General features: G+C 36.3%; 5 protein-coding genes across 5 annotated transcripts; 3 read left to right on the top strand and 2 right to left on the bottom strand.

Moving 5' to 3' along the window:
- Positions 1 to 757: 757 nt before the first annotated feature.
- LOC117618110 (homogentisate geranylgeranyltransferase, chloroplastic-like) lies at positions 758 to 3,120 on the bottom strand. The gene is made up of 11 exons (XM_034347732.1): positions 2,797 to 3,120; positions 2,606 to 2,689; positions 2,434 to 2,508; positions 2,256 to 2,339; positions 2,078 to 2,167; positions 1,890 to 1,991; positions 1,708 to 1,803; positions 1,560 to 1,631; positions 1,354 to 1,449; positions 1,161 to 1,265; positions 758 to 1,016 (listed from the first exon to the last, which is right to left on the bottom strand). The coding sequence occupies exons 1-11, from the start codon at positions 3,118 to 3,120 to the stop codon at positions 975 to 977; spliced, it is 1,170 nt and encodes a 389-aa protein (XP_034203623.1). The 3' UTR covers positions 758 to 974.
- A 3,895-nt stretch (positions 3,121 to 7,015) lies between these two features.
- LOC117613917 (protein PPLZ02) lies at positions 7,016 to 8,225 on the top strand. Its single transcript, XM_034342533.1, has 2 exons — positions 7,016 to 7,369; positions 7,484 to 8,225. The coding sequence occupies exons 1-2, from the start codon at positions 7,287 to 7,289 to the stop codon at positions 7,986 to 7,988; spliced, it is 588 nt and encodes a 195-aa protein (XP_034198424.1). The 5' UTR covers positions 7,016 to 7,286; the 3' UTR covers positions 7,989 to 8,225.
- An 8,016-nt stretch (positions 8,226 to 16,241) lies between these two features.
- LOC117616788 lies at positions 16,242 to 17,819 on the top strand. Its single transcript, XM_034346203.1, has one exon. The coding sequence runs from the start codon at positions 16,528 to 16,530 to the stop codon at positions 17,581 to 17,583; it is 1,056 nt and encodes a 351-aa protein (XP_034202094.1). The 5' UTR covers positions 16,242 to 16,527; the 3' UTR covers positions 17,584 to 17,819.
- Positions 17,820 to 20,508: 2,689 nt separating this feature from the next.
- Positions 20,509 to 23,039, bottom strand: LOC117613794 (deSI-like protein At4g17486). The gene is made up of 3 exons (XM_034342367.1): positions 22,399 to 23,039; positions 21,486 to 21,773; positions 20,509 to 20,986 (listed from the first exon to the last, which is right to left on the bottom strand). Exons 1-3 carry the CDS (start codon positions 22,535 to 22,537, stop codon positions 20,724 to 20,726), a joined length of 690 nt encoding a protein of 229 aa, XP_034198258.1. The 5' UTR covers positions 22,538 to 23,039; the 3' UTR covers positions 20,509 to 20,723.
- Positions 23,040 to 25,645: 2,606 nt separating this feature from the next.
- LOC117614949 (uncharacterized protein At2g39795, mitochondrial) lies at positions 25,646 to 27,691 on the top strand. The gene is made up of 4 exons (XM_034343890.1): positions 25,646 to 25,976; positions 26,179 to 26,507; positions 26,632 to 26,795; positions 27,511 to 27,691. Exons 1-3 carry the CDS (start codon positions 25,725 to 25,727, stop codon positions 26,789 to 26,791), a joined length of 741 nt encoding a protein of 246 aa, XP_034199781.1. The 5' UTR covers positions 25,646 to 25,724; the 3' UTR covers positions 26,792 to 26,795; positions 27,511 to 27,691.
- The last annotated feature ends 186 nt before the right edge of the window (positions 27,692 to 27,877 follow it).

Consider the following 27,877-nt stretch of genomic DNA (forward strand, 5'->3'; position numbering starts at 1 on the left):
CGAGGCCCAATGTCTTTACTTTTTTCTTTTTTCTTTGGTTTCTAATCCATCGCCAATGTGTAGGAAGATTCATGAGGGTTTAATTTCACTCGTCAAGCGCGGCTATATTCGTTTTTTCAAAAAAAAAAAATTTAAAATAGTATAGCCGTGCGGCTTTAATTTTTTGACACGTAGTATAGCCGGGCGGCTATACGCGTTTTTTCAAATTTTTTTAAAAAATAGTATAGCCGTTCGGCTATACCAGATTTTTTGAATTTTTCAGAAATAGCCGCACGGCTATACTCTGTTTTTCCAAATTCTTTTAAAAAAATAATATAGCCTCCTGGCTTTATGATTTTTGACACGTGGCGCCTAGGAGTTGGGCGGGTCCTTTTTTTTTAATATAGTTTTAAAAAAAAATTTAATCAGGCAACTTTCGTCAGCATCGACTTGTGACGACGAACTTTCGTCGGGAGAAGTTTTTTTGTTTTGATTTTAAAATATATACATAATCAGTTTCTTGGCTTCTTTTTTTTTGGCCAACTTCTTTAATTTAATATATGTAATTAAGTAATATCTTAGCCTTTTTGAATTACTTTAATTAATAATTATATTTTAGTTATTGTTTAATATTTTTTTTTTAAAAGTCCACAACATAATTTAAAATGATTCATTTCTATTTATTAAGTCGTTTGGGTATCTTAATTAAATAATGGAAACAATTTTAGTGATGGCTTTAGAACTGGAATGTATTTTTGGGTGATTTTGCCCGTTCATAACTTCATGTAGATAATGGAAACAATAAATGAATAAATAGTTGTAAAGAGAAAAAATAAAATCTGTAATTTGGGCGTTTGGTTTGGTGACGTGGACCGAACACAAGAAAACCAGTAAAGCCAGTTGTGATGAATGATGATGACTGATGATGACAGAGAAGCAGTAGTGTATGAAATTGTCCAGAGCCCACAACAATTCTTCTTCTTTATCTTCTCAACTCAGCGTACAAAAGGAATGAGCAAGTACTCGGCATAGAAGAGCTACAGCCAACATATTTTTAAGTCAGTGCCAAATAAACCAATGCATTCTTATGCACATTTGCTTGTATAATGTCACACAGGCATGTGCCACTTATCATGAACACAAAGAAAACAGACAGGTGGTAAGAGTAAGAAATCCGTCACCTTCCAGATGAACATGTAAAAAGAAGTTAGAGAGGCTTTATCGGCTATATCGACAGATCGAGCTCGGAGCCAAAGAAGGGAAGCAAGTGCAGTGTGGCCTAGTATCTGCAACCAAAGCCCATGTATCAGTAAAACATGTAAAATTAATAGCTAGCAGAGTAGAAGTTTGAGTAAGAGATGGGGGTACACATACAGTAAAAAGCTTGCTAGGTAGGAAGGGAGAAGAAGCTCCTACCACCAGGGCAGCCCCGTATGCAATTAACAGCATATTTACACAAAACCAATATACCTGTAAACAGTGTACAAAGGAAGGAGCATATATTAAGAAGTACACACAATGTATATATATATATGTCCTAAGAAAAGAAAAAGAAAAAGAAAAAAGGAAAAACTAGTAACCTTTTCTTGTCCAAGGCTGACACTGAAGGATTGAATGCCATAATATCTATCACCATCCACATCAGGTATATCCTGTTCAAATGCCAAGGACAAATTACCCCTGCACTCGAGGTTCATTTTTTTTTTTTTAAGTTTAGCAGTTGTTTACCTTGAATAACGCAATAACAGAGGAGAAGATGCACATGAAAACCACCGCAAATGCCAAGGATCTTGTCATCTTAACAGGTCTACCAAGTACAAATTTCTGCAAAATACATATATACACTGCTTTAGTTTTGTCAAATATTTGGCTTCTTCAAATAAAAATAAAAACTAACCGGCGTATGTTACCTGGATGTGTACATAGAAGGCAAGCTGGACAACGATGGCCCTCACAATTAGGATGCAAGTAGCAGCAAGAAATGCATGTCTCTTCCACCGCAGCAAAGGAAGCTAATCAACAAGTTAAGATGGATGAAGTAAGGTAGGTACTTGGCTAGCAAAGTAAGAGACTATATGAAGAGGCACAAGAAACTCACTTCAATGGAATAAACACTTCCAAGCAGAAAACTGATGAGAAGGGCACAAAACAACGGCGGAGATTTAAACATAACTCCCATCGCAAAACTCTGAAAAATAACAGACAACTAGTAGTGAGTAGCAGAGATTTATACTGTAGAAACACTAGGTGGTCTCATATCAGTGGCAATTGATTACCATCAACAAAACTGTTGAAACAATTGTGATCCCAGTTCCCATAGAGAATTCACCAGAAGCAAGAGGGAGCTCAGGTTTGTTAACCTGAGAAGCAAGAGAAAAAGATACAAAATTAATGAACATTATATATATACACAGTATTTTTCATCCTTCAATTCGGTCTCACTTAATTTTATACCTTGTCGATTTCGACGTCAAACAATTGATTCAATCCCACCACATAGATGTTCATTAGGATCGATGGCGCCAATGCCTGAGAGATATGATCAATCATTGAAAAAACAATCACATGTAAGAAGCCCATTTTACCTGTGGCATCAAACAGTAGTGTTTCGAATTTTCTAATATACCTTCAATAGTCCTACGAAAAATGCAGAGGACAGGTCAGTAACATTTTCTAATGGAAGAAGAGAGACCGATGAGATTCCTATAACCTGAAAACAAAAACAAAAAAAATTAGTGAATTAGTGAAGCTCAAAATTAAATTGTTCAATCCAAATGTAATTTATATCAAATTTTGAAAGGAACATGTGAAACTCACAGTGCCAATTACAGTGTGAGGACGACAAAAGCGATGAAATGCATCCCATTGTTTACAAAGGCCAGTCAGAAAATGATCACAATCATTCTCTGGTTTTGATGATGAAGCATAACCCCCATGTTGAGAACAAACAGGTTGGCAATAAAATTTCTTGAATCTTTTACTAGGGTTTCTTCTAGTGGTCACTGTGATCTTCTGATCATAGTTTAGATTGGCATTGGTGGCTAGAGATGATAAGTTTCTGGAACAATATTGCGGCAAGGGCTTCTTCTTGATTACGTTGCAATGTGTTGTTGGCTTCAGTGGCACTGGAAGTAGTAGCATTACGCAATCCCAAAAATTTCAAAGACGATTAAGATATCATTATATCAAATTCATCTAAAAAAAAGTAAAAGGAGATCAACCATGGAACTGAAACCTAATTACTGCATTTTGCATGCCTTTGTATTTTCATTTGATGCGTTGTAGGATTCGAGTTAGGACTTATTTTTTTCCCACTTTAAAATAAAATAAGAGTAACACTGGCAAAACGCGAACTCCATATTTTTCTTAACAGATAAGTTCAGTTATCAAAACAATCAAAAGCTATGATAAGAATGTAGCACATTTTTTGTTTTTGGTTACATAAGGGGGTTTCCAAACCCGGCTGCCAAACCAACGCAGCTAAACCCCATTGGCAGAATGTAGCACATGTGGTTACCTACAAAATGAACAAAACATAAAAGGCTAACCTGGAGGACAAAACCTTGAACAAGCAGGCGTGTACTGAACCATTTGTCTGCCTCTTTCTACTGGCAATGAGATTGGCAAAGAAGAAGAAGAAGAAGAAAAGATAAAAACATGTTCACGCAATCTCATTTAAGATTGAAATAGTAAAAAGCTTTTAAATGGTTGCTAATTAATGCTGGCATTGCCAAGTTGAGATAATAATCTGAGAGACACTTGACTATTTAGCTACTCTGGAATAAATTGCATACTAAATAAAAGGATACACAATTGTTTAGGCCTTCCCATTATTGGAATCTGGAATATTGAATTCTGGATAGTTTTCAATTTCAAAAGCCCAAAACTCTAGTAAGAGTCTGCTTATTACTGAAGCCCAATATCTGTGTTCTTTTTACTCCAAGGCCCACAACTGTGAATCACAATTTGGCCCAACAGTCAAGCCCAAATGAACCATCGAAAGTTTCAAATTTAGTTTTTTTGTTGTTGTTGAAATTATAGGATTGCATTCATAATTTAGCTAAAAAAATCACCCGTCATAAAGGATCAATACAAACTAACCTTAAAAGATTATTACAATATCAAAACGATCTAACCTGATTAAAATAATTTTTTGAAAAAAAAGGAGTAAAAATTGTAAATTTGATTGAATATGTATCGAAGCTATTGAACCACATGCCTTGATTTCCCTTCTACGCAATTCACACAGTACAGCAGCATGTGCTTGAGCTTTGACTAACTTGTGTGGGCCAATACACCAATATCTATCAAGTTTAGTTTAATAAGTCTATAGATACCTTCTAATTTTAGTTTATCTCATCTGCACACAATTTTCAACTGTATCTTGCAACTGCTCTTGTTTTACCCTTTTATTGGGTTGGGGTAAATTCAAAATTACACTGCCTAGCTAGTCCTCTACTAGCCTTTATCTCTAATCCCCCTTTTTACTATTTTTAATTGTGGTTGTATTTGTTATAAACATGATTATGGTCATGGACATATATGTCCCTTTTCATGGCATGCAAATAATAGTAGAGTGACAAATCCCATGTACTGCGGGCATAACTTGAAGCTGGACGACACAAATTTCTACCTATCAACATCCATCTTAATTTTTTGATCTTAAAAAAAAAATACATCACTTTAATTTACTTCACGTTTTTCTTCTTTCCTTCCTCGTACGTAACCGCGTCAAAATTTACAAAGTTTAAAAGTATTAGACTCAACCCGACTTAAAAAATTTGTATTTAACAAATATGTTCATATTTAGATCATTCAATTAAAATATTATCATATCAAATGTCATAGTATTACCGATCATTCCGATAGTAACATATGAAAAGAGATGACGCATATAATGTTTGGGATTGATAGAAAACCTAAATTCAATGTTTCTGTGGCCAACAAACACATGAATTTTCTGAATGATTTTTGTTGTTTCTTAACCTTTTATAATAATTGTTCAATGGATCAAATATTGGATTGTTTTTTGCATGTGACTTGAAGAGTGTTAGTCCAAAATTGACAATTGATATGGACCGGACCGAGTCATGGGGCTTAAAAACCGTGGGAGGTTTTCAGTTTGTTTCACGACAAACACATCCAGTCCATCCCCCCAAGCTTCTGCTTCATCTTCAACTTTGCTCTCATCACCCATGTTCATGATATGTATCTTTGGGCCCCACATTACGCGCTTTTATAACTGGGCCCCGCAAACTCCCGCGTATTAAAATGTCGATTTCAGTCTAAAGGGGAGGTTAGCTGTAAACCAGGATTGTGACAAAGATTTTAATCTTTTGATTATGGGAGATACATGCTTACATGCTGTTTGTTCTTTTATCTTTTTTGTCTTGCTCTTTCTGCAGTTTCTTCGACCTTTTCATAAAGAATATGTCGTCTCATCTTTCTTCTTTTCAACACAAGCTCCAGGAAAATCGTTAGGGCCGTAGAATTGGTACATGGTGAGAAAATCTTCAAAAGCCTATGTATTTTCCGGTGAATTAATCCTACTGATATGACGTTTTTTTTTTTTTTTTACCTTTTTCCTTCGGAAGTGCTTTTTCTTTAGGCCTTATTCATTCTCGTTATTACATACTATTGTCATGTCCTAAATGGTCGTTACACGTTTAACGGTAACATTAAATAGCATCAAAATGTGATCTCCCTAGCATCAAAATATGCCGTTTAAATGATCCACGTGTCAACATGCACACACAATCTTGACTCCAACATTGTAAATTGGAGGACACAAACTTGTAATCTGCAAGTTAAACAAGTGGTTTCCATTGGCATGCTCACTGTTGATGCCTCCAAATAAGGAAACACAAAAGTCATAAATAGCTGCAGCCTGCAGCGTGAGAGAGATATGGGAAAAATACTCATCACATGCACAAGATCATATAAGCGCGTGTAATAAAATAAAAAAACCAAAACAATTTAATCTTACCCTAATCCTGTGCAAGCCATTGGATATTTTGCCGAAAACCTGCAAGAGCAGTTGGCAGCTCATGTCATCAACTCACAAGCTTGCCCTGCATCTCAGCATGAAAGGTCCAGGTTTTAGAAACTGGGCATGGCAATTCAAAAACAGACATTGGTTGGTTGTCTGCTCTTACTTTAAACCATATGCCAATGTTTCCGATTTTGGCACCCGACGCCAAAAACCCAAGTGGCATGAACCATGACCTCACCAGTCACCCCCACGATATTTTTATTTTGCAGATTAATCCATTGATTCTATTTGTTTCTACCTTGTTTTGCATGCATCATCACCCTAGTTTTTTAATCCATATTTTTTTCAATGAAGATACAGAGCCGTACAATCAATATGACAACTATCAAGTTGGTATTTCTCTAATTAGTGTAAATTGATTCTTAAAATAGTGAATAAGATTTGGTTTATGTGATTGGGATTGTTAATTAATAATTAGCTCGGGTAATTATGAGGATTGACCCAATCATTTTGGTGCCAATCGATGGTTGTTTAACTGTTTAATTGTTTACCCATCCAGAACAGAGCATGCAGCCTCTGTTTTGATCATTGCGTTGAAGCAATCAGTGCTCAGAACAGAGCATGTTAGCAATACATGAAACTGAAATTCCAAGATTCCTTAAAAAAAATTATAATTACAATAATGAATATTATATATGTTCATACAAAATTTTCTTTAAAAAGGTTCCCAGTTCTTATAATACTCTGTAATTATTGGGATAAAAAAATGTATATTATATGATCAGTGTTTGTCATCTCCTGTGCTTAGACCATACTCAGTCACATGAAGAATCCGCGGGACTGTGACCTTAGATTTTATTGAAGAATGGAAGGCCCAAAAGGCAACTGAATTATAAATCTAAAGTTTATAATGTTTTCTTTGAGACAAAAATTATTAGCATGGTCATGTGAATTGAGTTTGGTCCAGTTTGAAATTGCACTTGACATATTTATTCTATAATCATCAGTTGCAAGCCAACTGGTAACTAATAAGATACAGGAAAAATAGAGTGAACAAGACTCAAAAAGAGGCCAAAACTCGTGGGACCCAAGTTCTTAATCTGTTGCCAGGAGGGAGGGTTAGAAAAAGGAGAGCCTCCAAAATTGTCTTTATATCTGTCTGCAAAACCCAACTACAAAAACCAATCTCTCCTCCCCCCCACCTTCCCACTGGCATAAGCATTCATTCCTCTCTCAAAGCTTTCATTGCACCCCAAACCCACATACAGGCATTTTCACAAACACTTTCTAAAAGAAACGTTTCTTTTGCACAACAATGGCAAGACCGCAACAGCGGTTTCGAGGTGTACGACAAAGGCACTGGGGCTCTTGGGTCTCCGAAATCCGCCACCCTTTATTGTAAGTCCACCCTAACTTTGCTTGAAAACGTTTAATAATTGTTCATACATACACGTTTCTCCATTTGAACATGGAAACTGAAAGAAACGTTTTTTCTTTGGTGTGTGTTTGCAGAAAGACTAGAATTTGGCTAGGAACATTTGAAACGGCTGAAGACGCAGCCAGAGCTTATGATGAAGCGGCAAGGCTTATGTGCGGACCAAGGGCAAGGACCAATTTCCCTTATAACCCAAATGCATCTCAGTCCTCAGCCTCAAAGCTTCTGTCAGCAACTTTGACAGCAAAACTGCATAGATGCTACATGGCTTCCCTCCAAATGACGAAAACATCCCTACAGGAGCCTAAAAAACCACAACCTTGTTTCGTTGACACAAAAAATGACAATGCTGAGAAGGCCATTGAACTGGGCATGAACTTTCCAGAGAAAAAACCAGAAACTCATCATGAGCAAGAAGAACCAGAAGAGACGATGAATTGGGTTTTCAGTAAAGTTAAAGTAGAAAGCAGCCAGCAACAGTTCAAGGCTCTTGAAGATGATCACATTGAGCAGATGATTGAGGAGTTGCTTCATTATGGGTCCATTGAGCTATGCTCTGCTGTAGCACCACAAGCCCTTTAAAAACTACCCTAATCCAATTAATGTAAGCCACAAGATCATTCCACCAGATGAGATTATTAGCTCATATTTATTTCTCTGCCAATGCAACTCATTCAGCAGATTTAACCCAATTTTCTCCACCTTCCTTCCTAGACCCAATTAGGACTGAGTAACCCATTTGATGATGCTATGTGTACAATATTATTATGTACGATATTATCAATTCTATGCTTAATTTATGGCTTTGTTTCCAGTTCATCTTCTCCGCAATAAGCGCAAGTGATTTTGGATTTTCTGAAAGTTACAGAGTTGGGGTTGTTTGTTAGCCACTCATTTTGTTGGAGGTACATGTAAAATTCACAAACTTAACTACACAACCTTCACCTTGCGCAAATCAATATAAAATTGGATGCGGTACATTTAAAATATTATCCATGTATGTCGTATTGTTATTGAGATGACTCTCTTTACCGGATGTTTCTCTTGTACTCTTTATTCTTATTCATAGAATTTCTTTATTCTTATTGATCTCATAAAATTCTATCGTCTTTTTACTGGATACTCTTTATTCTTATTGACCTCATAAAATTCTTTCGTTTTTTAAATTATAAAATAAAGTAAAATATATTATCAGGAAAATGCCCTGCAAGTGCAACCATATTGAAACCAAACACCATTAAATCTCGTCACAAATTTCAAATGGAAGTTGGGAAGGAGGCCAAAATTTCAGTAGACGGTCAACGAACTTTTGTTTAATGCACCTGCATTTTGGTCTGAGATACAAAATATCACTCTCACTGTCCCTTTTTTTCCTTCTTGGCAGCACTTGTAGCTGTGCTATTCAAAGTACCAAAATACCCAACCCTCAGTAAAATGAAAGATAACCTAAATCCGTACCTCATGTCTTTCCAGAAAATAAACAAATAAAACTGGTCCTTGTTTTGCTAGTGCGCGCACGCACACGGAGTACTGTAACCTCATCAGAAAAGATGATCCTGCAAAAAGTAACTTTGTATAAAAATTAGGCCTTCCGACAACACATGGGTTTATGGCTTCTTTATGTTACAGCTGAAGAGGAAAACAAAACAAATATATATAGTGAAAAAACATAGAATTCCGATCTTGTGTAATTGTTTCTATAATAAGAACCAAAAGACAACTGCCATCAGTTTCAACATGGTACCTAAAAAATGGTAATTACATTTCAACTCGTATCATCTTATATTCTTAGGTGCAATGCAAATGTGATGTAGGGAATCATGTGTCCATGTATTATTGGCTGAGCAAGCAAAGAAAAAATAACAAATGAAAACTACTTTCTGGAATTCTTGGGACTAAAAGGGTTTCTGGGTTTATTTGAGTTTTCAACTCATGACTTATAAGCCTTGGCAACAAACAAAAAATAAATAAATAACTTATGACTTGTGACTTATGAGCAGGCTTTTTTATTTATTCAAAGCTCCATGTTTCTTTCTCTCTCTGTCTCACTTTCTCATAGCTTGCTAGAAGCATAATATATAAAGTTTTTCCAGCATTGGTTTCAAATTAGTTGAAATTGGAAAGAGCTTATTTTCAACAAAAAGTTTAATTGTTAATTACAAGGAAGAAGTTTAGTCATAACGATCGTGCTATTTCAGTAGTTTTAACCCTACCTTAAGAGCGCGTTTGTCCCTATATTATTTCATATAAAATGAAGTCATGTCTATAGACGATAGGATCTTACGTTCATGGGAGACCGGCTCTATGCAAGCCGCATCTCTGATCGCATATAGCTCTTTATTGGGCGTGTGAGATATATAAAAAATGCCTGACATTACTAATCAGATTATTAAAACCATTAAAACAGTTGCTATCACGCTTAATGTGATGTTTTACCATGATGTTCTGATTATGAGACCAAAGTAATTAGAGTGCAGTAACGTTTGATTTTTCTTTGCTATATCTATCTTTAGATTCGTTGCTGCAGTTTATTTCAAATTTCCTTTTGTAGATTGTTGTCTAGCTAGCTACTAGCTAGTTGAGAGCGATATGAAGAGGAGGAATATTCTTTATCCAATCTTTTTCATGTCAGTTTCATCCAGAATTTCAACCCTGGTTTTCTTTTTCCTTAGTTTTTTGGGATGTGCAAGGACTTTTATTTCACGTGGTTAAGTACACTGTTTTAACCTTATTTGGATAAACAAAATTACAAGGCAAGATTAGCATTAATGGAATGGAATTACCTTTTTTTTTTTAAATTAATTTTGTAAAATACATGTGTTGCTAGCTTTTGTGTTTCTGGTGTCCCATCTCTATCAGTGAAACTTCATGATTGTTCACCTGTTTGGGAATTGATTTTGCTCCCCACAACCATAAAAAATTAAAGTTGGTTTAGTCTCATTATATTGTTTTGCCTTTTGATCCAGAAAAGTGCTTAAATAATGGCAAGTTAGTGAGTTCACCATCATCAATAGTTTGAAAATTGAGACCTGGGGACACATGAAATTCCACCTGAACAAGTATGTTGCAAAATTACCAGTTGCAAAAAAACTGCTCATTTGTTTTCTAGGAAAAATCCCAGTTACACAACAAGTACTACTGCTTTCACTGAAGATTGATCTGATAGCCTGATTAGATACTGAAATGAAAGCATTTTGGCTCTAAACTTTTCATCCCTTTTGTTACCTCTTTTGCAAATTACAGAGCACTTTGCCATGAAAAAAAGTTGAAAACCTTGGATTTAAGCAGTGGTTTTTCTGTTCTTTCTTCAATCAAAAAAAACATGTAGCGTACGGAAATTCCCATAACCTCAATGATGAAGCTTGCATTTGTAGAGAACAGTGGCCTTCCCTTGAATTGCACACCTGACAGACACACAGTGTGCAGTAAAAAAAGAGAGAGAGAGAGAGAGAGAGAGAGAGAGAGAGAGAGAGAGAGAGGCCTCCAAGAGTCAAAGGAGAGATCTTGCTGAGAAGAAAAAGCAGTCAAAACAATGATGGTGTATCCAATCATGATGTATAGAATCTCATGTGAAACAAGAGACAATCATATTGGTATTCAATCTTTTCATAACCCAACAACACAATTGCATTTCATAATTCTAATTTCTTTGTAATGGGATTTATTTAGGTGCCTTGGATCAAGTGAAGCATGCAAAAATCCAAAAAGGCAAATTGCTTTGTTAAGTGAGTGAGAAAGTCTGATAGAAAAGGCTGGTGGTGGGTGGGTGGCCTACTCCGCCTGCAAAGCCAAAATACTTTGAACCCTTTGTTAATTACTTCAGGAAAACTAGTATATATTTCTGTTGGTAGCACCTATAGACACAAACTGATAAATATGTCATCATTTTTATCACATTAGGTATATACACTGGTGTCTCATTCCTCTTTCTTTTCTTTTTTTTTCCAATCTTCCCATGCATTCACATGGATGGGCATGTGCAGAATTGCATGCTGCATAAGTTGTTGACATTTCCACATGGCTCCTAATCACATTTTCTCCTTAAACTAATCTAAACAGACAAAATATTAAGTCATGGAAATCTCTGCCCTCGGCCACTTAATTATCTCTCTTAATTATATTTTTGTCATCTAGTCACATAATTTTCTGCTTACTAGGCAATGGGCCAGCCCAGGTTTCATCAGATTGGGACATAATCTAGCAGCTTTGACAAAATCAGAGTGCTTAAGCAGAAGGGGGCTGAACCTGGATCCATTAGATGCCAAGGGTTACAGTGCTTGATGGAAATGTTTTCCAGTTTTTATATCTGAAGAAAACTCTGGAAGAAAATACCGAACAGAGCAAAACCGTGACATAGTATTTTCTGGACTTTTTATTTACAAATCAGGACAGAACATTCGTGTGAGAGAATTTCTGTATATATATATATATATATTCTATTTGATAATGTCCTGTGTATGATAATTTTTCTGTCTAAATAAATGGGTTTGTAAATATTTTCCTCCATTGTCGATTGTCCATACACAAAGGCGTTTCTGGAAAATGCATTCTTGAGCAACTGGGCATGCTTTACATATTGAACATGTTTTCTTCCATACAAAACACAAAACAGTCCCAACACGCGGCACAAACTTATTGGATATCTCCGATTTGGTAGGTTTTTGGAGAAGTTCTTGCAAAGTAATTGCCTGCTACAAGAGGACACATGATGTTGGAGGAAATGATAAAGAATTAGATCCTATGCGTTGGGCCAATTAAACTGTGACGCTTGCAACCGTTAGGTTGAGTTTTTTCAATTTTATTTGCTTCTTATTTTGTGTCACAGGGAAAGTTGGGCCTTTAGTTTGGTTAACAATCTTTTCAGCCTACATAAGTTGGGCCAAAAGGGGTTAACCAGCAAACCTGGGCTGAGCTTAGCTTTTAACAGTGAGTTAAGAGATGTTGAGAGGCCCAATGGACTCAATTTTGCAGAGTCATTTTGTAGTGAGGTTGCAATATATAAATTATAGATGTGAACCTTCATATTAGCCACATAATTTATCTGAATTGTAATTTCACTTAAGTTTAATGAAATGATCATATTGCTAATATTTGTATTGGTCTCATTGGGTGGCCCGATTTGAATTGAATTGCAATTGAGTATAAACCAATCCTTATGAATGGGACTTGTAACACACAATACGTTGAATTATTGTCCAATTTAATAAGATCAATTCCATAACACAAAACAAATACCATAACTCTTCTCCACTTTAATTGAAATAGTCTAATCCAATCTCACTCACCAAGCGCCTAAACTTATTGGTTGCAATTGTGACTTCATTCAACTTGGGGCCACCCAAACCGGAACCTAACATTGACAATATATATTCATAGAAAACCAAATCTAGAATATAAAATTAAAAAAAGCGTATTTTACAAGGGAAAAGTGTAGCTCTGGTATATAGCTCTGATAGGCCCTTAAAAAAATGGGTGGGTTTTTGGGGGGTTGAAGAAGTGTTGGATCTGTTGCGCGATTGGCTTCTTAATTTAGGGTTTCGTTGGGTGGTTTGGGTGGCAAGCGTGCTCGGTCAGATACCCAGAAGAGAAAGAGAACAAAATTAGGTGCTGACTGACACTATTGTATAGTGTATGCTTAAAGCTTGGGGAATACCTGCACATGGTGGTGGGGCTCCTCTGTTTTCCTCATCAGTTTTTTGACCCACACATAATTTAACCTCCCATAAAATAAATTAAATAAAGTTAGTTAACTACTTTTCTTTGTTAGCATTATTTACTTTGACTAGTTGTCTTCTACCGTATGAAGACTTCAAATTAAATCCAATATAGTCAATGTAGATTACACCTTTTCCAAAGTTTCATTTCAAGGCCAGTTATGCGTGAATCGATTACAACAAAGTACATTCCCCTCAATTTTATTCTTTCTCAGCAAATTTGACACTTTTTATAGCAATAACATTGATAATTTGAGCAAATATGAGTTAGGTCAATTGGCCATAACAATGAACTCGTTTTCTGACATTCAAGTTCAAATCTTCTTTTTCGTAAATTAAATAAACTTAAAGTAATTTAAATTATTATTTGTCTGTAAAAAAAATCGGTAATTTGGTATGATCAAATTCCAAAACGCATCGTATTGTTTTCCCCTAGGCAGTGTAGGGCAGTGCTGAAATAAGTAACAACCCAACTTCCCATATGCCTCAATTTCCTGGAAACTTCACAAGACCCATTAGAATAATCTATCAATCGCATTAAATTAGGGACCTAAACTCTAAAGAAAAAGTACAACTTAAAGGAACGGTCGAGTACCTAAAGTACCAGCTGGCAAGTTTAAAGCAGAACCAAAGCCTCTCCTTGGCAAGGGGACAAACTAAAGCATTGCATAGCCCAGCAGAAATGCTTGGCCAATTGTGTGGCTGATTGTTGATGGCAAAAGAAAAATAATTGGGTCACGGCTGTCTGTTAGGTTTTATGCGAGAGAGCATGGCTTTTCTGTCTTATCGGTTTTTAATTTCTAGGACCCCAGAAACACTTAAATAACAGCATCTCGATGCCAAACTCAAAATATCTTAAATTTTCTCTTCATTCTTAAATAAAATAAAATTAAGGAGCTAAAATTTAGAAAAATTCAAACTTGATAGAGCCCATTCAAGGCTGAAGCAGTCCATGTGTAAAAAAGAATCAATAGAGCACCATGGATCGTGTTGCTGGTGCTACAGAAGGTGTCATGTGCTTGTGTTGCAACACTTTATTTCTTTATTTTTTTTATTCCAACAATAACCCAAATTAACAATCCATATTAAATCCAAGTTATTTTAGCTGTTAAAAAAAAAAGATCTAATAATTGAAATTTAAATTCAACGGTTAAAATAATATTTTAAATTAATATAAATCATATCCAACCCCAAAATTCACTTTAAACTCTATAATACCCACCTATTTCTCAAATAAATATTTTTATGAAATTTCAATTTTTTTAGGTCAAATTGTTCAAAAATTTAAATTATAAAGTTATTTAAAAAGATTAAATATTAAATGAAAAAAAAGTTATCCATGAAATAAAAAATATATTAGACTTAAATTATTTTAAAATAATTTAATAAAATTGCGGACTTAAAATTTGAGTCTAACGGGTTGGAGGAAAAAACAGTTTGAATCATGGTAAAACCCAAAAGGATTGAAAAAGCCCTTAACGAGAATAACACTATTTTGCTATTTCTGGCCAATCATAATATGTCACACGTGATAACTTTTCGATATGGCATTCTTTAATTAGCTTATTTCTATTTCATATAATTTTTTCTGCCATAAATGGCATATGATATTACGCATGCTGCAAATTGTCAAGCTGTGTGCAGATAGAGGGCCAGGATTGTGTGGCTACAGTGACTTCCTTTGCCACTTGGAATTATGGTTTTCTTGATTAAATAACACATGCCATGTTTCTGTATGAAAATAGGAACTTGGGTTTGGCTATCTGATGTCATGTCAGCCTCTCTATGCCCCCTCAGGTTTACAAAGGACTGTGTCTTCACACCACCAGTCCTTAATTATGGTAGGGCAACCAGGTATATATTTTCAATCAAAGGTCGGGAAAATTGAAATGAAACGAAAAAAGTCCGTGATACAAGCAATAGAGGAGGGGGAAATCGGATACAAGACGTCGAGTGCAGTAGCTTCCAAATGTTGATAAATAGAACACCCATAATTGGAATTTAGCGTTTTATGGGTTTTTGTCCTCGCAAAATATTCAATGATGAAATAGCAGCAATAGTAAATAATTAAAAATAAGAAAAAAAATTGGGAAAATAAAGTGATAGGCACTTGCATGATAGAAATAAAATGATATATTATGAAAGGAAGTTACTCCTGATCTAGCAAAGGACAGGAAACTTGGCTGGAAAATTCGAATAGAATCGCACGCATTAAACAAGTGGTTCAAGTTGATCGACTTGGTTCTTCACACGCGTTGAAGAGAGAGAGAGAGAGAGAGAGAGAGACTTTGGCCGTTTCCAAATTTGCATTCAAACGACTAAGTTGTTGAAATATTCCATGCCTTGGATTGACTTTTATGTACTAATCTGATCATAATGTTTGAGAATTAATTTTCATTTAATATACAGGAAGAATTTTCAGAGTTAACCACAAATGGTGTAGGTGTGTACTTGTAGCGTGAGAATCGCTTCAGCAGGCTCCTTTTTTGGCTTTTTCTTCCTCCTTCCGCGGCTTTTCCTTTTACCCTCTCACCTACGTAATTACAGTCTACAGATATAATTCTTTCCTCAGATTTTGTTTTGCCATATTCAATTTGCAATGAATCTAGCACTAACAATAAGGTAACCAATTTATACGACCAAGAATATATATAAGGTAAGAAATATAATACATTTTTTTCAATATATGTCATATTTACGTGTAAACGTCCATTTTGATGAATGAATCTTCTTTATCGTTTTTTTATAATTAAAAAAAAACACACACACACCTTTATTGATAAAAATAAGGGCATTGCTTATATAGTTATTTTTATTAGTATGCTTGTGAAATCCTCGCAGATTTTTCATAACGCACTCACTTTTGAGTTGGATGTGTCGATGAATTGTAATCTATGACCATGCAATCTATAGAACAGAAGAGGGCGTCTATAGCAAATTTAATGATTGCGGATTGGGATCTTTTCCATTTGTAGGACTTTTGCCTATATCTTATAATTTTTTGCTTAACAAACAAGGGACTTGGAGTTAAAGTGGTTAAAAAAGTTTTTTTTTTTTTTTTCATCCGAAATTTTGTTTATATTTAAAGGGCAATTTCACGTAGAGGACTCTTGTTACATGTGTCGTTGAAAGTCCAATATTTTCATGGTCTTTAGTCTCTCCTCCACCTTTATCTTTCTCCTCCCTTTTCATCTGTGAAGTCTGTGACAGGCTCCCTCTCTCTCTCTCTCTCCTCCCAGTGCCCCCATAAAACCCCAAATCCTCTTTCTTTCTCAGTATCTCTCTTTTCTGTATGTCCCTCCAAAAGGCAACAAAACCCTAAACAAGATTCTCTTAAATCATCACATTCACACCCACACATCAAACTTCATATCAAATCCAATCTACCAATCCACCACCACAACCCAATGTCCCGCCACAACTCCTCCACTTTCCCTTCTTGCTTCCGCCCCTCCACAGCCAAACCCACCGACCTCCGCCACTCCCCGCCGCCTCCACCTCCTCCGCCGCCAATCTCCGGCCATCCCAACCTCACCACGTGCCTCTATCACACCGACCTCGCCCTCTTCTCCCTCACCTGGTCCCGCTCCTTCCTCGGCCGCTCTCTCCACCTCAACCTCCTCCACCACTCCTTTGACTCTCCCCTCCCCCCTTCTCTCTCCTCCGCCTCCCCCCCTTCCTTCCACCTCCACATCAAACCCTTCATCTTCTGGAAAAAGCATGGCTCCAAGAGGCTCTCCCCCAACACTCGCATCTTCTGGGACCTCTCCAGGGCCCGGTTCGGGTCCGGACCCGAACCCCAATCCGTGTTCTACATCGCCGTCGTCGTCGACGACGAGATGACCCTCCTAGTCGGAGATTTGACCAGAGAAGCCTACGCCAAAACCAGAGCCCACAAAGCCCAGACTCCCCAAATCCCAATTCTGAAACGGGAGCATGTGGTCGCCAAGAAAATCTACACCACGAAAGCGAGATTTGGTGGGAAGCTGAGAGAGATCCAAATCGACTGCGGGTACGGCAACGACCTGAGCCGGCTCTGTTTCAGCGTGGACGGCCAGAGGGTTCTGCAGATAAAGCGTTTGAAGTGGAAATTCAGAGGCAACGAGCGAATCGAAGTGGACGGGGCGCCGCTGCAGATCTCTTGGGACGTGTACAATTGGCTGTTCGAGAGCGACAGTGACGACGGGCACGCCGTGTTCATGTTCAGGTTCGAAGAAGACGAAGAAATCAACAAAGAGAGCAATAATTGCCAGCTGGGTCATTTAAATTCATGGAATTTTGGGATGAATGGGATCGAATGGAGAAAGATGGGGAAGAGCTTGTCGTCTTCCTCGGTGTCGATGTCGTCTGCAGGGTCTTCTGGAGGGAGCTCGTCGGTGATGGAGTGGGCTAGCATGGAGGAAAGTGAGCTCAGCGGCGGTCCTACTGGGTTTTCTTTGCTGGTTTATGCCTGGAAAAGGTGAAAATTCAAAGGAAAGCAAAGCAATTCAATTCAAATTCTTCAAAATTACAATTTGAGTAGGGTGGTTGGTTCTATATAAGTAATTGTTGGTGAGATTGCTTAGTAATTTGTTACTTTTACTAACCCATTTGTTGTTGAACATAGTCGAATAAATCCAATTACTATCTATCTACATGGAAGGAAACTATGAAATTCATAGATACTTTATATGAGATTAGATCTAACAATTCTTACTTAGCCTAGCTATATTTTAAGAGAAGACAAAATCGTGTTCGGTATTTTTTTGTTATTTTTCTACTGGGAAGTGAATTAATTATGCTTTAATTTCCGAACTGTTCGTGTAATGTCATTTATGAGGCATATTATTGATGAAGACGAACATAAAAGCATTTGTGTAAAATTGTGCATCTTTGGTTGTTCTTAGCTATGTAGCACGGACACAAGGATACGGAAGCGACACGAAAATTCTTAAAAAATTAGGACACGGCATGGTAGGACACGGTAATTAAAATAATAATAAAATTTATTAAAATTCTAATAATATATATTTATATATATTTAAATTTTCATATTCAATACTTCAATGTCATAATACCATAAAATAAATTCATACTCATTTGATATAACTTAGCATTACTCATCTTTCCCTAAATAAAATAAAGAATGATACACGTATTTATTCACACATATTCATGACTCATCATAAACCTAATTTCACATATTTTTCATATATGATCTATCGTCTTCAAAATAAGAAAAACGATTTCCCACTTCATAAAATAAGAATTGAGTTTACATAAATAAAGAAAGAAAAAAAACAAACAAAATGAGTGAATTACTCACTCAAAAAGATAATTCTCTCACGACCAAATTCCTATCAATATTCTTAGTCAACCAAAAATATCAGCTCTGATACGAAGGAACAAAGAAAAAAAGCATATTTAAAAAAAAATATTGTTTACATTTTTAGCCAACTTTTTAAAAGTATGTCAAATATGTCCACATAGTTTTCAATAATTATGTTTGACCCTAGTTTTTGTTTTATGATTTTCAAAATAGTCCATGCAGTGTCTTGACTTTAGTTGACTGTGTCCAAAATGTGTCTTGACTGTTGACCCGTGTTCAAGTCGTGTTCGTGTGTCCGACACTTCGGCATGATGAAGTGTCCATGCTACATAGGTTTTTTGACATTATCATAAATTTATAAGAGCAACCGCAATGATTGTTCAATAATTCAATAAATTGATTTTTTTTTGGCATTTATTGAATTAAATTGCATTTTTACTTGCAATGGTACAATTTAATAACTTCCGATCAATAGTTATATCTATTTACACTTTTTTTACATTTCAAATAAAATAAAAATGATAAATTTAATAACACTAAAAATTGTACCATTGCAATATTCTCAAAAAGATCTTTAAAAAGAGACCAATTTTGAATGTATTTGAAAAAAAAAAAAAAAGTGAGATTTGACTTTTAAAACAATTGCAAATAAAAAGAGACCCACAATTTCAAAACAATTAAAAGTGAGATTTAGTTCTGAAAAAGAGACCCACTCCTGCCTTTCTGGACAAGTATTTATTTCTTTTCCATAAAGCTGGCTTGCATTGCATTGCATACGGCCTAATCAGTCGCTTTTTAAACTAATTATTTAAAAAAAAAGAAAAAAGCATGAATTACATAAGATCTTAAAAAGCATGATGATACCGGAAGATTTCTATACAACATGAATAATAATATCAGGAGAATCCTTATATCATAAGAATATTTCCAATTAAAAGATAAAGCAAAACGAACAAGTGTTTAATTCATTAGGATTTATAGAGCACGTATTTCTGCAGCGTTTTCTATTTTGATGTGAAATGCCCATAGATCCACCTTATTTACTGCCCCAAAAAGAAGGTATGTTTAGTCAATATATCATTAAATATGAGTTCTTTTCTTACTTTCAATTCAACTGAACGTTTTGGTGACTCCGAGTAAAACCACCCCCCCCAAGACACAGTAAAACGTTGATAAGCTTAGTGTAAATGCAAAGAATGGTAACTTAGGGGACATCGAGGTAAAAGGTGGGGGGTCCAAAGTTCAATCAACGCGCAGAGTTTGTCGAGATGTTTCTTGTAAAAAGATGGCATCTCTCGAATCTAATAAAAGGCAGAGAGAGAGAGAGAGAGAGAGAAGTACGTTTCATGCAGTGCAGAGAGTGTTTTGTCTTCTTTTGCAATGGACGGGAATGATTTTGTCGATTTCTTTCAATACTAGGTATCTTTTCTCCAGGTACAGCTACAGCAATACAGCAATTGAGGAGGAAACAACTTTACCTACATTTCAAGGCACTGGTTAATTTTCTTCTGTAAAATGATAACCTGAGTTCAAGGAACACTACCAAAACATTGCCTCCTCATCCATACCAAATTCAAGCTTCCTTCCAAGTAAGGTTCTTGCAAGTTGCAACAAACAACTTGTTATGAACTGGGTTTTGCAGGCTTCTTGTTATATGTACAAGCCTTGAGCCCGAGCCCATATATGCATTTGGGTTCTCTTTGTACATACAGGGATTAGACTAAACATGTTTCCATTGTTTGGATCAAGCCCAAACTCAAACCCCAGACCAGTACAAAAACTGGAAACCAAGCCAGCCATCGACATGAGAAAGCTTTTGACCAAGAATGGGACCCCGAACAGACTGTCTTTCTCTTCTCTCTAATCCGTAACGAGAAAACCACCTACTTCGTGCAATTCATGTCTACATTCATTCAGATTAGGTTTGAACAAGTCGGCAGCCAGCAAGAATTAATTTTGATTCATTCCATTCCATGCCGTGCATATATGAATGTAAACCTGCACGTGTGTATGTTATGTGGACATGTCACATGCTTTGACTGCCTTCTTATTTTGCATTACTTTCTTGAAGATAGACGAGAAACCAAAATTTTGAAAGCCATCAACTTCATCTCCCCAGTATGTCAGAAACACAAAGCATTATACACAAACAGGAACACCGAAACAATTTTCAAGCAGCTGTTTTACATAATAATAAAAACAGATTACACAACGGGGCAAAACCAAAATTTGCAATTTCCCCATCTGTTGTTCATATGGACTCTAAAACCCTATAAAGTCTCAATCAAATAGGTGTCACACCTTTACAGTCAAGGCCGAGGTTGATGAAGAATGGATCAAGGAGGAAGATGGAGGAACACAGTGTCTTTGTCTACTACTTCTGCCTGCAGAACCCCCACTGGAGGGTTGTAAAGAAGAGGGCCGAGGATTTGAGGATGCACAATTAGTTGAAAGGCTTCTCAATTTCTTCTTATCCCCACTGTAAACCCCATCTGATTTTACTTGCCGAACTTTAGTTTCATTCAAACCAGCTGGAAGAACACAATTGCAGAAAAAACCTGAAGTTCATCAAGGAGCCACACACACAAAAATATTTTAGGATTGGTTTTCTCAGTAAGTAATTAATGTAGGGAACGAGAACAATCTACGAATACCTTTCTTTTCTTTTTTTTTTGTAGGAAAATGTTTCAACAATTGGCATTCCCATGGAAACAAATCTAAAAGTCATGTTTGCAGCACACAAACAGAAACAGGCACTACGGTGGTGATCAGCCTTCTAACATCGTAGAGATCCCAAAAGGATATAAAACATGGGCAAATAATGAACAACAGAGTCATCATTTCCACCCAAATTGTTCTTTCCCATTGAGTTTTGAATCCTATGTTTGCAATGATCTCAATCTAAAGATGGATTGAATCTGGGATTATCTGGGCGCAAGGGGTAACAATGGTAGCTCTGGTTGTGGCATTGGCATCGTGTAGTGGTTTTGTTTTGTGGTCGTACTACTAATAACGGTGGGATTGTGAAAAACTGATAAGAGATAATCAAATCCTTACCAAGTCGAGCAAGACGGTTGACCCAGCGAGGAATAGGCTTCCCCGTCAATCTGGTACACACATCATTACAGAAGTGGTTGCAGTTCTTGGTGATCAGATGGTATGTGTTTCCAGAGTACTCTTCTGCAAGTTTCTCCATAAATGCGCGGACCTCCTTGGGGCCTAAATCTGTTCTTCCGATCAAAATTGATTTTCTGAATACGAAGCCAGGACATTGTTTTGGTTCCACTTCAAAAATCCCAGTCGTTGCATGGTCATGCGCTCCAAAAGCATATTCAACACCATGTACTACAGCATATTAAAATAAAATTTTCTTAAGTGAATAAATAAATACAAACATATGTAAGCAGGAGCTTAGATAGACATGTGAGAGAGTCAAAAGATAACCAAGTCTACCATAAAAATTTAAGTCAATGGATTACATTACATCCGTGCGGTTGATGATAAACTAGAGAAAAACAATCCTTTTTTATTACCCGCGATACGAAAATCAGTCGAAATGAGGAAACTTGCTTTCAATTGAGTTTATTTGAGATGAAAGGTTGTCACTTTATCACACCAAAAGCTTGAAAACTGAATTCAAATTAGCCCAATTGCTTAAAATCACTCTGTTTCTTTATTGTGCAAACCAAAATTTGTGAATCAAACACTAAGAATCTCTTTGATTCTTCCAAAAAAGATGAAACCCAAGTTCAGCTGAGTCGAAATTACGCTACCCAGATCCAAATGAGCATTTAAAATGATACACAAAACACATCACAAAGTGCAAATGATTGGATTTTCGTAAAAATTTTAAAGACAAACCATCTGTTCTGTTTCATTCATACCAAAACATACACGCAGATCTACTTTCTCAGCATCCAAACAAAGCCAGAAAGCAAGAAAAGAAGGGCAACCCATTAAAACCCATTACCTTGTACACCGGAATGGTAGACCCCAAGGCCGAGCCAATACGCGTAGCCATTGATCGGAGTAAGATCGTACACATTCAGATAGACAGGCACTTTCCCAATCTTCTTCTTCCTGGGCACCAACACCATCCTACACAGCATTTTTCTCTCAGACTCGTCTCTCCAAAAAGAGAACTCCAAAATGAAATCAGAATTAAGAACGGAGCTCCAGCTGCAGCTAGAATTGCTTAAACCGAGGGGCGCCTTGGAAATTGAAGAGCTTCTTTGGGTGGGGGGGCAAAACCGGAACAGTAGATTCGTAGAATTCCTCTCCAGAAAATTTTAATGATCCTTTTCTTGGAAGACGAATCTTAGGTAGTTCCGGCGGCCGAAAGTGTCATCGCCGTGTACTCGCTTTTATAACTAAAAGTGGGAGACGCTGTTTGTTTTGGTAGTGAATTGCTAATCAGATAAAACACCCTTCCAAGTTTAACTAATTACGGAAAATGCCATTCCAGCTCCAAAACCAAGACCAAGACCGAAACCCAAAAAACACCCACCAAAATACAAACCAGGTAAAAAACCAACGTATGCAAACGATAGGCTTCTAGATCTTCTGCAACAGAAATCTCCAGCTGCTGCAAAATTTGCTCATTTGTTTTTTAAGTTTTTTAAGATTAAAATGGTAGAGTAGATAGAGTGATTGGTTGAGTCCATTTCTTCCACGTCGTGCCTTTCTTTCTTTTCCAACCTAACGTGTAAGTTGAGTCTCTGCTGCGTCTCCGCGGCGTCTCTGCTTTTGCAAACCCTACTTTTTGGTATCACATGGTTGGAAATTGGATTAGGCTTAATTTATTATTAATCCGGTTTAAATATTATGCAAATGTGAGTTAAGGGCTAATTGGTTAAGAAAGTGTGTCTGCTACTTTGCACCCGAATTTAAACTTCCTCCAAACAAGTGATATCTACGTGTAGAGGATTCAAACTTTGATGCTAGGAGATGCATACAAGCAATATCTACCTGGAGGAAATTCGTACTTGCCTAATACCTTTACCAACTTCCCTAACCCCGTTTGCTTATAATATAATTATTATATGACCTTGCTTAATGCCACAAAAGTGGGAAGGAAATTGGGGAATTTACTGGGGAAAAGCAGAGGAATTTAGGGACAAATTGGGAATTGTGAATTTATTTTTATTTTTATGTTGGAAGAGTGAAGACGAATCTGTGAGGTTGTGAACTTGGGTTCCATCGTTAGTCGCATGATGGGCTTATATATCCAGGGCCACGAGCCATTGTCACGTACAATGGAGACAGCAGTGATTTCACCCACGATATTTTAATTAGATTAATATTTGTTTAATCAATCATAATAGCTTCTTAAGTTTTGATATCATACAAAACTCGAATAGAAATATTCCAACTTGCATAAACCGAAGTAACTCATTGCGTACCAAAGAGATTAAAATTTTGTTTTTTTAGTTTAAGTTATCTCCCCATCAATTAAAATAATTAAAATAATATAATTATTACCAATTGTGCTAAATAAAAAAGGATTTCATACCAATTACGATACTCTCTTATTAGTTGGCATTTTACTAATAAACAATTATATAAACCTTAACTTTTTAGTATTCTCATATTAGGGATCCTAAATCTCTGCATTTATAATCAATGCATTTACACGCATTTGAAAAAATATAAATCATTAAATTAATCTAATAACTTTCTAAAATAAAATTTTAAAATAATTCATATTGGGTATAAAAATATTGTTGTAATTTCTTTACTACAATAATTTAGCATCCATATATATAAGATTTTTTAAAAGTTAAAAAAATTAAGAGATTAGATTTTTCGTTACTTCAGTTTTTCGGATGGTCACATATTTTTCTATGGTCATTGATCGCATCCTTAACATCATAGAAGAAGAAGAGATGGATGTCACATCTACTACTTGGCTGTGACCCCATTGTTTATTAATTTGATATCCATTCATTTTGGCAGTCAAGAATGACCATAATCAATTATACATATAAGGAAAGGATGTCCGCAATTTTATTATTATTATTATTATTATTATTATTTTGGACGAAAACTAACCAAGGACATAATATCCATAAAATATGAAGAGTTTGGTCAAATTTGAATGGTCATAAACTTTGTGACATACGATTCCTAATTGGTTTCCATTTTCTGACTTTGTACAAAAACGAACCAAGGACATAATATCCACCTTGTTGTTTGTCCTTCCTTAGCATTCTAATTAAATTAATGGTGGATTAATAATGGTAAAACAAAACGCAGTAATGATAACACACAGTAAAACTTGTTATTTTTGTCCTTTGTTTGCATCATTCCCATTGCACGAGAAACATTCTCTTACAACGAAAATAACACTTTTTATTATCCCGATCAATAATACGACAACATATAAAACAACCTTTTTGCACCCGCACTGCACCCATGTGTCCAGAAAGAGAAGCTCATTATATATCCGCGTTATCATCTCGTCGCCATCATCAAAGTAATGCAATTTTTCATTTTCATTATGATGCAGCATGGCAAATAGTGTTGCTGCTTGTGCATTTTCATGTCTTATATCATTCAAGGGATGGCCTCAAGAAATTATTGCACCAAACCCATGTCGGCTTTCAGGACCCACTTTATGGGATTTCAATTCAATAAAATATCTCAATATTATTTGAAATAATAATAAAACATTGCTCCCTCCTTTGAATGTTCTGTTTAAACATATGGATAAAATGCTGGTGAAGCGGAGGAGTATATTAGGGCTACTATTCCAATGGCCATAGAATTTTGTTGCCATCACTTTCAGTATTCTTCAAGTTTTGAGGCATCATGTTGGGTGGTTAAGAAACCAACGAACTGGAGCAGAAGATAAGACCGCCACGAGCTCTATGAACTATACAACCCCGCGCTAGGGACAAGTAATTAAGAAGCGTCACACCTCCAGAATCATTCATACCATATGCATTTCAACTTTCAAATAAACAACAAAAGTGCATGTTTCAAAGTCGCTGTCACTACGTAAGAAATTTGTAGTTCAAATAGTTAAAAGTATTTACGAATGTGTCAAGGCTTCTTGTTATTTATTTCCGCTTTTTTTAGATCTCATTTAAGAGCCCAAAAGTACATTCTTTGCGGTTTGTAGCCAAAGCCCAAAGGATTGCATTCGTTTGGTTTGGCTGAGTTTGAGGCCCATTGTTTACGATGCACGTCAAAGCCCAGATTAGATATCCATCTTCTTCCCCATTTCAGTTCCACTGTTCACCTAAAACCCCAATCCTTAAACCCTAAAAAGAAAATTTTGATTCTCAACCCTAAATGGCTCGATTAATTCGAACTGCTCAAAGTGCGCTGCGATTGTCTTCTTCTTGTTCATGCAAAACCCTAATCAATGGCATTCAACGCCACCCAAATCCTTCGCTGCAAGTGCAGAAAGCGATCTCAACCTTTCTCTTCCAAAACAGACCTTACGCTTCTGAGACGCTTCCCAAGTCGCCCGTGGAAGCTAACATCCTTAGAATCCTCAGAAACGAGGAGGAGTACCAGTCCGAGTATGCTCCTCCTGAACAGGTCGGTCATCCTCCTCCTCTGTTTGGTTTGTAAGAAAATGCACGAACATAAACTGAGAAAGCAACCATTTTTATTAACTTGATTGAGTAGGTCTTTGTGATTTCTCGATTCCCATTTAAGTGTATTCATACTGGACAGTTTGAAGTGTCGATTGTAATCCGTTTTCATATTTTGTTATGGAAATTGTAACGATTGACAACAGCCTCCTACAAAATTCAATTCGTTTACGGTGCAAGATCGGCCAGGTGAGCTGTGGATGACAATGAGAGGAAAATTTGGAGACACTGAGGATATTAAAATTGAAGTTACTATGTTTGATGGGTATGAAACGGTTCCCAAGACTGGAGATGACAGTTCTGGGGAAGACGTGCGTCTTCACCTCAGTATGATTGTTGATATTTCCAGGGGGGATGGCTCCAATGATTTGGAGTTTCTGTGCTCGGCCTGGCCGGACCGTCTAGAGGTTCAGAAAGTTTATGTTCTTGATCGTTATAGAATGCCGGCTAAGCCATTTATGGGACCTGATTTCAGGTACATTGCTTAATTTCTGCCGGCAAGTATATGATGCACAAAGAATGAATGTTTGTTGGTTGTATGAGTTTGCAGTGTTGCGTGTTTGGAGGTGACTTGTTGCTTCTTCTCTGTTTTTGGACAGGAGTTTGAAGAGAACGATTCAAAAGAGGTTTATTGAGTATTTGGAAGCAAGGGGAGTGGATGATGAGCTTTCTGTTTTCCTGCATCAATATATGGCGAACAAGGACAGAATAGAACTCATCAAATGGTTGGGAAAGGTCAAGTCGTTTCTGGAAAAATAGAACGGTACATGTCTAATATCTCTTCTCTCGATTTAGATTTGTGGTGATTCATTTGTTCCTCTTCCCTGAAAAAAATTGTCATTGATTGGAAAGAAGGTTCTGCCTAAGTTATGCTTTATATTATATGCAAGCGTGCCTTCAAAATCATAGATTTACAATGTAATATTTATTCAGGTCAGCAACTCTGTCTGTTTTATAACTTTGAGATGCTTCTGATTGTATGAATTACTCCAAGCAAAGTGATGGGAAATTAGGATTTGTGATGGTATGCAGATCTTTGTGTGCTGATTTCCATTAGCTAAGCTGAAAATGAAGTTTGACACAGACAAGGGCTATCAGCTATATGCGTCCTGAAAGTCTTACTTCAGTAGAAACTCAAAATCTCTTGATGAATAAAATTGACGAAAAAAAAGTTGATGCCTCTAGTATTATTGTTGAAGTATTGTGTCTCATAACAGTGGAATTGGTAATGTCATGAGCTTGGTTCAAACCTCAAAACATATTTTTATTACTCATCGCCTTTAGTCCTCCATCGCCCTTGTTTGAAACATGATTGTTTGAAGGTGTCTCTGGATCAATTTTTGGGGAACTAGGGTGGTTGGTTTGAGTTATTAAAAAAAATAACCATCAAACAACAAATTTTCGGCGTTTTCAGCGTGCTTAAATATTTGATCAACCCACAGACAATCATAAGATTTACTTTGAAAATGTGCATGCAGATGTGAAGGTGTGGGAATATGACATGTGCTGGGGCAACCATGCGAAAACCTTGTTTATTGGGGCGACAGGTGCAGTGACTTACGCCAACCTCGAAGAAATTTGAGTTTCTGATGGGAAAGTTATGTAAAATGTGACACATAAAGTATTATTACATTATTATACAAAATGTTTAAACTTCAACTAAAATCTTTCCTAGATTTTCAGATCAGTTAACGAAAGTGACTCGGTACACGCTCCTCAAAAGAGGACAAAGATACCACTAATTTTTTTAACATAAAAAAATGAAAAAGCAAGTCATTTTATATGATGCATACAACGACAAAAAAACATCATCAATCTTATATTCACAAGTATGACTCATTTATT

The sequence above is a fragment of the Prunus dulcis genome, chromosome 1 (assembly GCF_902201215.1).
Source record: "Prunus dulcis chromosome 1, ALMONDv2, whole genome shotgun sequence".
Lineage (NCBI taxonomy): Eukaryota > Viridiplantae > Streptophyta > Magnoliopsida > Rosales > Rosaceae > Prunus > Prunus dulcis.